Source organism: Kogia breviceps, chromosome 7 (assembly GCF_026419965.1).
Source record: "Kogia breviceps isolate mKogBre1 chromosome 7, mKogBre1 haplotype 1, whole genome shotgun sequence".
Taxonomy (NCBI): Eukaryota; Metazoa; Chordata; class Mammalia; order Artiodactyla; family Physeteridae; genus Kogia; species Kogia breviceps.
In genome coordinates this window covers 30,217,700-30,229,746 of record NC_081316.1, presented here as the reverse complement: position 1 = coordinate 30,229,746, position 12,047 = coordinate 30,217,700, and the positions used below count along the sequence as shown (strand labels likewise).

Genomic DNA, 12,047 nt, shown 5'->3' with positions numbered 1-12,047 from the left:
GACCCTGACAGGTACTTTGATGGAAGCTGTTGCATTCTATGATGAGCCTCTACAGCTTTAGATTCTCAGATCAAGCATGGAATTTCAGACGTTACCATTTGAAAGCCTAGTTAATCCCTATTATAGTTTACTGATTAACCACTGTTTTTTTTTTTTTTTGCTTTTTCCTTTTAAGTCATGTAAATATGTCCATTACGTAATCTTAAAAGGAATATGGCATTTTAAAATAAGTGTGCTTTAGTTTTCTTCTAGAGCAGATATTCTTAATGTTGTATTAATGGAAACAATGACCAGAAAAGAAAAGTAAAATTGTATGAATGTGACCCCTCCCCCCAACTGCCCATCTAGGAGAAGATCTATATATAGCTCTTTAATCAGATTCTCAAAGGCATCTATGGCCCAAAAAGGTGAGAAACACTGTTCTGGAGGAGAAATAGCAAACGTATTTTATAATACAGCTAATGCTGCTGTGTTCTGTTTGTGCACACCTTTCTTTGGCTATTGATGTCTATGATGTTGTAGCTTAGAATATTAAATTATTATTTATCAACCACTCATTATGTATTAAGTGGTGCTAGGCCTTTGCATACAGCATTTTATTTAAGTTCATAATGCCTTAAATATATTTTAAAGATGAGAAGTTAAGACAGTGAAGTTAAACAACTTGCCCAAAGTTATATGGTTAGTGTTAGAGTTAGTATTCAACACAACTATCAAATAATGGAATTACCAACCACTTCAACTCCAGTGTCTATCCTCTTTCCAATATTTACATTCTCCCTATAGGGAATATTCTAAAGTGCTTTGTCAATTAAGTTAAGTTATAAAATCTCATTAAAGTATGCTTTGTACTACATTTAATTCTCAGTCTACTGAACTACCTGGCTGGCATACTTTCATCAAGATATTGTGAAGACTTCTAGGACTGCTGATTGTCGATTAAACTGTTGGTTGGCCCTCAATGAATTTCCACACTAAAGAACTATTCAGTCTCTATTTATCTTTGGCTGTCTTCTTAGGAAACAAGGTATCTGCTGCTCACTGCTCCAATTTTACTACCTTGAACTGTCATCATTCACTACTGCTAGCTTCCTCTCCCTTCAGTCTGAGCTTCAGTGTTAAAAGGATGGATGGATATTTATATAGATTTCCCTAGTCATGATGCATTGGCTAATATCTTTAAATTATAACAAAAAATTGATATCTTTGAATATTAACAATCACTAGCTGCATTCATTTGTACTGAATATTTTATACTCCATTTTACCTGTATTTATTTTCAGTTTAATGCTCTTCTAGAAATTTTAAGATTTCAGAGATGATACATAATATAGACTTTCAGAAGAGCATCATGAAATTAAAGACTTTAGATACTCTTCCTTTAAAAAAAGAGTATAAAAAAGTTGTTCTTTTAAAGTTTTAGGTATTTAGACGTCAAAATTAGTTACTTTGTAGCAGTTTGTTTGCTAGCTGCTTATTCCATATTAATTTTCCCCTTCTTTCTTATTAAGAGAACTCTAATTTTGTTCAGGATGATAATATGTCCAGCAAAACACTCACCCTTCCAGATTCCCCTGTATCTAGGGATAGCCATGTGACAATTCTAGTCAATTCAGATATGTGTTAGGGATTTCTGGAAAAGTTTTTGCTTTCCCAATACAGATATCTCTCTCCCCTTTCTTTCATTCCTCTTCTTCTGGCCTAAGGGTGAACTCAAGACTAAAGATGGAATAGTGTTATCACAACTATGAAAAGAAAAGTATAATGATGACACTGAAGACATTTGGGAGGTACTGTATTAGGAATGAACTGCATACTTCCATAGCTTACTATTGTTAAGGGAGAAAACGATCTGTAACATTGCAGCTGAACACAATTCTGATCTGATTCAGCCATTAACCATCATTACCCATCGCTACTCTTTATAAACTTTTGCCATTCTAGGTGGAATATCTTCAGTTTAGTACATAAACATAAATGCATACAGCTTTCAAATTGGCTTTCTTTAGCTATAATACAAATAATGCTGACCACATTTAAAACTATTTTTGCACAAAATATCAAGTATTAAAACAAACTTAAATTACCTACATGATGAAACCTCAAGTACAATCTGAAATAGAATTACTTCATTCTAACTTAAGAGCTCCTCATAAAAGGATGCAATCACTTAAGAATAACATTTAAAAGTAACTTTACTCTTCTGAAAGTACAAGAAAGGCAAATCTAGTAGGTAATCAGGGAGGCAGAAGGTATATTCAGTTAAAAACAGTAAAATGAGTCAAATCTCCGGGAGATGGACCAAAAGTTGTCTTATGAAAGATATTTACTCAACAACAAAGACAATGGGTTTAAGGAGCTCAGTTCTTAGAAAATAAATCTGAATATACAAACACATATGTACCTTTGGAATATGACCATTTTGACCTAAGAGTCCCATTTCAGTTTCCACACGATGGAGCCAATTAGTATTCTCATCAAATTGCTTCAGTTCCTCTTCCTTTTTCTTCTCCAGGTAGCAGCGGCGAGTTTTCAACATTGCGAGTCTATGATCTCTTTTGCAAGTGGCCTGAAAAATAATGCATTATATAGTCAACCTTTTATGATACGTGATGTATGTGATATTAGTACAGTAGTATATTTCCTTTTAAGTGTGCTATTGTTGTCTATTAAATTAGGCTATACTTTTGTACTTAAAGCTATTTCCCCTTTGAAATCTCAAAATACTACTGCTTGCAGGAAAACAGGAAGTCGAGTTGTGAGTCATTTTTATAAAATTACATGTTGAGAGTTTATGACTTTAAGAAATACAATGGCCAAATTGAAGACTATCACATTTTTTTTGCCAAAATACATTCCTTTAAATGTTGCATTTGAAAAGTTCATGTGAGGTCTGATAAATCCCATGATTTCCTTATTCAAAACAAAGCAGATACATGTCCTGCTCTTGTCTTTCCTTCAGTTTGAAAGATGTGAATAAGTAAAGTATTCTATTGTTGTGGCTTTGTCTACAAGGCCTTTAGATTGGCTGTTGCCAATGAAAGAAAATAGAGCTTATATCCAGGTGTCATAAACATCTGATCTCGCCTGATGGTTGGTTCACGACACATAATGGATAGTCCAAATATTTTTGGTTTTACCTACACATGAATTGAGATCAAAACTGGCCTTCTGGTTTTTTACCCCAAGGGTCTTGCACACTATCATGGGTACTGTGGGCCAGAACAGCTTGACCTCTTTGGACTATTTGCCAAAAGACACTAAACTCAATAATCATCAGATGTGATAGCTGGACCTGAGACAACAGATCCCCAAAGATTAGAACAAGCACTTGCAGCTGGTTTTGGAAGTAGGGATGAACAAATCCTATGAAAAAAAATGAAAAATGAAAAAAAAAAAGAAAAAAAATGAAAAAAGGAGCAGGAGCTATATTTGAACTTGATTAAAGACCTACTCTCTTTAGGAGATTAAGTTCTACTTCCTTATTATCTTTTATAAAAGGTAAATTGACATTTTGAGGAAAAGCCAGCCATTAAAGAAATTTGCAAAAATAGGTAATAACGTCACTCTTGTCACTATATCTTTTTTTTTTGCAGTATGCAGGCCTCTCACGGTTGTGGCCTCTCCCGTTGTGGAGCACAGGCTCCGGATGTGCAGGCTCAGCGGCCATGGCTCACGGGACCAGTTGCTCCGCGGCATGTGGGATCTTCCCGGACTGGGGCATGAACCCATATCCCCTGCATCTGCAGGCGGACTCTCAACCACTGCGTCACCAGGGAAGCCCTACCTTTTTTTGTTTTAGTAAATAGTTATTTTTCATTAAAGTGTTACGTTGTCACTCAATGGGTAATCGATTGTTCTTAAGTTAGCTAATACATAATGTATTTTTGTAAATTTCAGTTTAAGTTTCTAATAGAATATTGGTAGATGAAATCCACATAAACAAAACCTCTTTGGGGTCCTAAATATTTTATTTTAAAGCAGAAAGGGGTCCTGAAACTTGAAAAGTTTAGAGTCACTGTTATCCAATACAAGGCAGGACATGTGGCTTCCTGACTTTCTTCTGCTATTCAGCAGGTGTGAAAACTTAGGCAAGTCAATCTCAGTGGCTCTTTAGTCACCTCATCTGAAAAATGAACATAAAAGTATTGTACCTGCCTGAAGGAAGGCAGTTAGATCAAACTACCTTTATTTTCCTTTAATGTTTACAAATGTGGTAGGTACTCTCAGAGACCAAGGCAGGACATAATCTGCGAGTCTGATGGCAGTCAATATTTAATACCAAAAGATCCCGATTAAAAATCCCAGAGGGTACGTTTTCTGAGTTTGTACTTCTAATGTTCATCAAATGTATACTCTATGATGGTTCTCCATGGGGACATTTTCCATCAGAGTAATTCTTATTGAATTACTGTTCTGAAATAAATACCAAGTAAGTGTTTGGAAATAAATTCTAAAATATGTATGTTAAACCCTGACATTAAAAGTAAATTGTTTCCCATTAAAGTTTCAAAAAAGCTTTACATATTTTATTAACAAAATCTCCAGAATACCACAAAAGGTCTTGAGAGAGAATAAGCATGAAATTCTAAAATTTAGGTATAACTATTGCTTTGTGCAAAAGAACTGACCACTAACATGGTAAACTGATTATTTCACTGAAAATAATTTGTGTATTATCTTTGTATGGCTATAAAATTACCCCGGAACTTCACTTTAATACTACTCTCAGAGTCCATACTCAAGAACAATTTATAGCTTAATCAGTGAGATTCCTTCAGCAATTATGAGAGTAAACCTCTTCGGAGAGGGTCCAAGACAGATATAAAATTCCTTGACCTAGCAAGCAGTTTAGTAAAACTATAGTTTGACACTTCTGTGAGAACAAACTCAGCCTCTAGATGTCTTTCTATGTTTTTCAATAGTTTACAACCAATAAACTTAAGAGGTTTTATTCTCATTGCTTAGGTAAGTCTCATTAGCTATTAGACTTAGCTATTCTTAGTCTCATAAGAATAGCTATAAAAATTGGAACATGGATTGAAATGACCAAAAGTGAGATATCAGAAAAGGCAAGTGGGTTGAAAAAAGCAGAATAAAGATGAAAACAGAAAAAAACTAAAGAAACCAGCCAAAGCCTTACTCTATGTCTTAATGTTTCTAAGCACGCACATTCACAATTCAATGGGGTAAGTAAAACAGGGTAAAATAACCATGATTTAAATTAGCTTGGGATTAAATAGACCAAGCTTACTAATTGTACTAATATTCTAATGTTAAAAAAATGGCAATCTGATTCTAAGCTCTAATAATACACTACTCATTTGCTTCAAAGATTGCCTTTTGACTACACAAATACACCGTATAATTCTTGGCAACCAAAGTTTCCACAATTTGGCCTTTTATTCTATCCGGAATTGACTAATTCCCAATATGGCAAAATATGTCTTATATCACGTGCCATTTCCAATCTATTTATAGTGGTTAACTCTGGCAACTTCAGATTCAGAGACAAAGAGTGCTGTAATCAATCAATGATATCTGCTATGGGTAAAGCAGTGGGAATTGGCAGGAAGTGTTGAGTATAGTTATGTACTTCCACATACACTGACCTACAAATATACTGTGCTCTGGTCAAACTGGTGTCCTCATTTGAATACACTACTCCTTTTATTCTTTTCCCACTAATATTCTCATGCAATGTCCAGTATAAATCTCATCTCTCCACTAGGAAGCCTTTCTCCACCACAACAACTGGAAGCCACTGTTTTCTCCTTTGAATGGCTATAACAAAGTACTTATAGTATAGCAGAATGATTAAAAGTGCAGACTGACGCCAAACATCCAGAGTTTAATATGGGTTCAACCACATTAATTAGGTGTATAACTCTAGACAGCTTACTTGAAAATTCTCAGTATCTCTGTTGCTCACAAATGGTGATAACACAGGGTCTACCTCATAGGCTTGTTATAAATACTAAATGAATTAACCCATGCAAAGGACTTTGAAAAGTGTCTGGCACATAGTTAATGCTCAATAATATTAGCTGTTTTTATTATTGCACTACTCCTTACATCACAATCATATAGTGCTGTGTCATTTTTATATCATTTTATTGCTCCAACTAGCTTATAAATTACTGAAGTATATATATTGTCTTATACTTTTTTTTAACCTCTATTGTTTCTAGCACAATGCTCTGCATATAAACAAAAGTGTTCAAAACAAGCTGTTGTTAAAAGTTGAGATATTAAGTCAGTATCAGTTTTCCATGATTGAATTTCTTGCCTTTTTTCAAGAAATAAATCAGATAATTGCACTTTCAGATAATTGATATTTATTTAATGGATACCTACACAAAATTGAGAATTATTATCCCCAGTGAAAATAACTCTATAATAAGTGCAATTAATACATACAACTTTTAGAATAGGTAAATATAGCAGTATTTCAGAATTCCATTTAAAAAACATATGAAAGGATTTCACAACAACAAACTGATATATTAATTCTATGAGATATTCTGTTACTTGGAAGCCATGAAGGTCATCAAAAATACTGGCAACAATTTTGCAGTTCAAGAAAGTTAAGTACAACTACAGCAACAAATTTCAAATAAAGATATAAATTCTATTTTTGTTCTGCCTTAAAAGGATGTGAAGAATATTTTAAATGCATTTGATAAACAAAATTAAAAAGAAATTTTCAGTATTCAATCCATTATTAACTATAGGCCCTATGTTGTACAGTAGTAGATCTCTAGGATTTATTTGTCTTGCATAACTAAAACTTTGTACTCTGACTAATACTTCCTGGTTTCGCCTTCCCCACAGCCTCTGGCAACCACCATCTGATTCTACTTCTGAGTTTGACGATTTTAGATTTTTCATATAAATGGTATCATGTAAAATTTGTCTCTCTGTGTCTGGCTTATTTCACTTAGCATGTCCTCCAGGTTCATCTATGTTGCTGCAATTGGTAGAATTTTCTTCTTTTTTAAAAGCTGAATGATAGTCTATTGTTGTATACTTAAAAATGGCTAAGAGGGTAGGTCTTATGTTAAGTGTTGTTATTAATATAATACTACTACTAATAAAGAGGGTGGGAGGAAATTTTAGGAGGTAAGGAACAGGCTTATAGCATGGATTATGGTGATGGTTTCACTAGTGTATATTTATTGCCAAACCCGTCAAGTTGTCTACATTAAATATTTATGGGTTTCTTCATACATCAATCATATATCTCAATAAAGTGGTTTAAAACAAAGATAGTTTCAATAGGCATAATAAATGCATATTCAGTAAATAAATTACTAATTTTGATAATATAGCTTAATACTACTTATAAATTCATAGCCATGATGTATTTATTAATACTTTATGATTAATTTCTTAGCATATCACATCTTCCCCATTTCATAGGCTGACAAAAACCTAAAGTGTTAGTTTTTTAAAGCACTATATACTACTAAGTATAAAATAGTACTTAAAAATGCAATTAACCTTATCATCAATGAACACCAAACTGGGAGAAATCCAGTATTTTCAAAATGTTTATTTTTCTGATCTTTGGTGCTCTGAAGTTGCACACCTCCAAGTATACATTCTTTTATCCTGCTTAGAACTCATGTTCTTGAATTTACATCTTATTCACATCTTAATAGTCCTAGAAAATTCTGAGCCTGAGACTTTGCACATTATCCTTTGTTCTTTTGCACTAATGTATCTCCTTCAGAATATCTGTTAGATGAATGCATGACTTTCTAGTCTATCTTTCACATAGCGACATCTTGTTCACATCTGCTATCTTTTTATCCTGTATTTGGTGTGATTTCCTCAGATCTCCCAGTTCTTTAATTCTCTCTTTAGCTATATCTAACATGCATAAAAGGACAGGGATAAGAGCTCAGGCTCTGGAATCAGCTGGTTTGAGTTCAAATCATAGCTCAGACTGTATGAGCTGGGTAATCTTTGGCAGAATGACTTCTCTGTGCCTTGGTTTCCTCATCTTAATTATAAGGATAATAATATCACATAGCCCACAGGATTTTCTGAGAATTAAATGAGTTAATGTATGTGAAGTATTTAAAACATTGTCTAGTATTGTACCTATAAACTGAAATTTTAAGTTTCAGTAAATAAATCTTTACTTTCTGGAAGTGTCATTTGTTTTCTTCTCATATATGTATGTTCTTTTTTTCTTTGATTCCTTTATTGTTAAGTCCTTCTTTGATGACTTTATTCATTTTTATAGGTTTTATCAGATTGCTATAGTATCTGACGTTTTGGGGATTCTGTCATATTTGCTAAGTCTGCTGACTTGCTTGTGGAGGATTGTTTCACGGGTTTTGTAAGTTTGGACAGTGAGCTCTCATTAGTGGTTTGAATTGAGGATCTGTTTCACTAGGCTGATTCTGCATTGCTTCCGCTCAGTTTCCTATAGATTATCACTGCTCTGATACCATTTTCTGTGCTAATGTCTCACTTTAGGGATTTGCTAGATAAAACACATGGATTATAAAAGTATAATCTATAATGAAAATCTATAGTGAAAAGTATATCTATAATGACAGTCTTCAAATGAGACTTCTTTTTCTTACCCTAGGCTTGGTTCCTTGTTTTCCTGTGCTAGTTGGTAAAGTGTTTTCTCCTGCTGTACTTCCAATATGAAGAGTGAAGGGCTCTGAGATTCCTGGCTTTATGTGGGGACTGTCATTTCTAACTCCCTGTCTCCCTCAGGCCCCTTACCTAAGTAGTGGTGTACATCAAAGCAGGGTAGTGAAAGTGGTCTGTGTGTGTGAAGGGGAAGGGCAGTGCACTACTACATTAAATAATAAAACTGATTAAAAGTTGATCTGGCTTTTCTTTTTAGCACTGACGCAGTGGAAACTGTAACAATGTCAGTGACAAAATATTCTTCCCTGGGGAGGAAAAAAACCTCCCATTGGTCTAAGTTGTAAACTATTGCCTGCATCTGGGGTGGACTGTTCTCACTGCCCCACCTTGGTACCCAACTCTCCCTGGGTATGTTAACTACCTGTTAGTCATTCCATCATCCTCACAGAAGCAACAGTTACAACTGAGATTTTAGGGGTTTTGTTTCCTTTTTGTTTCTCACACCTAGGAATTTAATTTTTTTTCTTGTAGACTTAACTATACATTTAAAACAATGTTTTCTACATTTCCTCCAGCATTTCTAGGTATTTATAGAGAATGGGTGATTAAGCAACATCGCCTATCAAATTTCTAGACTTATAAGTCCCCATGTTTCTACATTCTCTACAATTTAATGATAAAGTTGTTAAATACCTTTTCTACTTTGTCTTCAGAACACATCATTTCTATTTGCTTATGGCACTGTTGTTGATAAAATGATTTAAGTTCATTTTCTTTAAGTAACATTTCTAACTTCAGATATTCTTGCCTGATTTCTTCTCGATTCTGGAACAAGCAGTTCAGAATTTCTTGAAATCTACCAAAAATAAAACACATAGAATCTCAGTATTTTGTGATAGATAATGCAAAGTTTACTTAAAGAAATGCATGGGAAACCATAAACAAGATGAAAAGACAATCCTCAGAATGGGAGAAAATATTTACAAATGAAGCAACTGACAAAGGATTAATCTCTAAAATACACAAGCAGCTCATGCAGCTCAGTATCAAAAAAAGAAACAACCCAATCCAAAAATGGGCAGAAGACCTAAACAGACATTTCTCCAAAGAAGATATACAGATTGCCAACAAACACATGAAAGGATGCTCAACATCACTAATCATTAGAGAAATGCAATTCAAAACTACAATGAGGTATCACCTCACACAGGTCAGAATGGCCATCATCAAAGTCTGCAAACAATAAATGCTGGAGAGAGTGTGGAAAAAAGGGAACCCTCTTGCACTGTTGGTGGGAATGTAAATTGATACAGCCACTATGGAGAACAGTATGGAGGTTCCTTAAAAAACTACAAATAGAACTACCATACGACCCAGCAATCCCACTACTGGGCATATACCCTGAGAAAACCATAATTCAAAAAGAGTTATGTACCACAATGTTCACTGCAGCACTATTTACAACAGCCAGGACATGGAAGCAACCTAAGTGTCCATCGACAGATGAATGGATAAAGAAGATGTGGCACATATATACAATGGAATATTACTCAGCCATAAAAAGAAACGAAACTGAGTTACTTGTAGTGAGGTGGATGGACCTAGAGTCTGTCATACAGAGTGCAGTAAGTCAGAAAGAGAAAAACAAATACCGTATGCTAACACATATATATGTAATCTAAGAAAAAAAACCCCACAAAAAACGGTCATGAAGAACCTAGGGGCAAGATGGGAATAAAGACACAGACCTACTAGAGAATGGACTTGAGGATACAGGGAGGGGGAAGGGTAAGCTGCGGTGAAGTGAGAGAGTGGCATGGACATATATACACTACCAAACGTAAAATAGATAGCTAGTGGGAAACAGCCGCATGGCACAGGGAGATCAGCTTGATGCTTTGTGATGACCTAGAGGGGTAGGATAGGGAGGGTGGGAGGGAGGCACAAGAGGGAGGTGATATGGGGATATATGTATACATATATTCACTTTGTTATACAGCAGAAACTAACACACCATTGTAAAGCAATTATACTCCAATAAAGATGTTAAAAAAAAAAAGAAATGCATGAACAAGAGATATACACCATTCATAGAATTAGATTCAATGATAAACAGTAAATAGGTTTCAATGACTGTTCTCCTATTAAATAACAAAAATGTCTGGAATGGGTTCTGAACTTTATTTTTACAGCACTGGGTTTCTCTCTCTCTCCTCCAAAGATCATGTTATTAAAAGATATAGGTATTTTAAGGCCTATGGTATTAGTCATACACTGTATTTTGTCTGCATAATCCAGTAGCTTACCAAAAATAAAATATTTTGTATGTAAGAAAAGGATGAAAATGTGGACGTGTACTCTCCCAATTCATAAGGCCTCAGAAGCAACACAGTATTATGTGTTCTTCTGGTGTTGGCTCGCTGTGAAGAAATAAGCAGTGGGTGGCATAATCATATGGTGCCTCTATGGCGCCCTAGGGAAAGTGAGATGGCCAGTTTTTAGCTTTAGAACTTGCTACAGTGAAAACACACCATATGGTTAGGTACCCCCTACAGCCTGGCTAAGAGTCAGCTGACAATGCCAGGACCCAAAACATCCAAGTTTACAATGTGGTAAATCTAGGAAAAGCCCCCTCCACTGTGCTTCCTCCAAAGGGCAATAGAGATATAGGGAATCAAAGTTGTGGAGTGTGACTCACATCTCCTGCAAATGCATAAAGACCTCAAGCTGAATCACTTCTATGAAAGCCCTAAAAGGAGCCTGCAATCCTGCATTCTCCAGGGTCAGCAGAATATTGGTCACAGATCAGGTTTGAGCTACAGTAACGGTATAAACAATCACACATAGGCAAACAATTTTTCTCTCAAAGAAAAATTAACTTGAAGCTTTTAAAATAAAATGGTAACAAAGTATATGCATTTAAAAATAGTTTCTTTAGCCAGAATTTTTAGATATATTTGTAAGGATATGTGGTAAAAACACTGACAATTTACGTCAGTAGTTCTTAATGAAACTATTGAGAATGAATATAAACCACAATGCATCGACCACAATTCTGCAGTTTTCTCAAACTGATAAAGGTTTCATAGGAAGTATGTATGGACATCGCAATTTCATTGTATTATATTACAGCAAGACTAAGGCCAGTAAATGATCTGATAAGTTATCTTTAGGTTACACCCAAAGATAATTTCTTAGTTTTTCTGGAACACTTCACCCAAGGACATAGTTAAATATTTGTCAATTTCAAAATTTAATGGTCCAGATTTATTTTAGTTGGTGGTGTATAGTTTAGGATGGAAGGAAGGGAATTAGTATCAAAGGTTTCTAGAGAGCTCTTTAAAAAAAACCTGTCATTTTTAAAACAGAGAGCCCTAAGGGATTGACTAATAGTAACTATTTTCTAGTCATTTCAAACATTCAAATAGCTA

General features: G+C 34.7%; 1 protein-coding gene across 1 annotated transcript in view; it reads right to left on the bottom strand.

The window, feature by feature from the left end:
* KIF18A (kinesin family member 18A) overlaps positions 1-12,047 on the bottom strand; it is an 87,174-nt gene that overhangs the window by 51,497 nt on the left and 23,630 nt on the right. Inside the window, exons 10-11 of the mRNA XM_059068613.2 lie at positions 9,310-9,472; positions 2,405-2,569 (exon numbers count right to left, since the gene is read on the bottom strand). Of these exons, the coding sequence (XP_058924596.1) occupies positions 2,405-2,569; positions 9,310-9,472 (328 nt within the window). The remainder of the gene's footprint in view (positions 1-2,404; positions 2,570-9,309; positions 9,473-12,047) is intronic.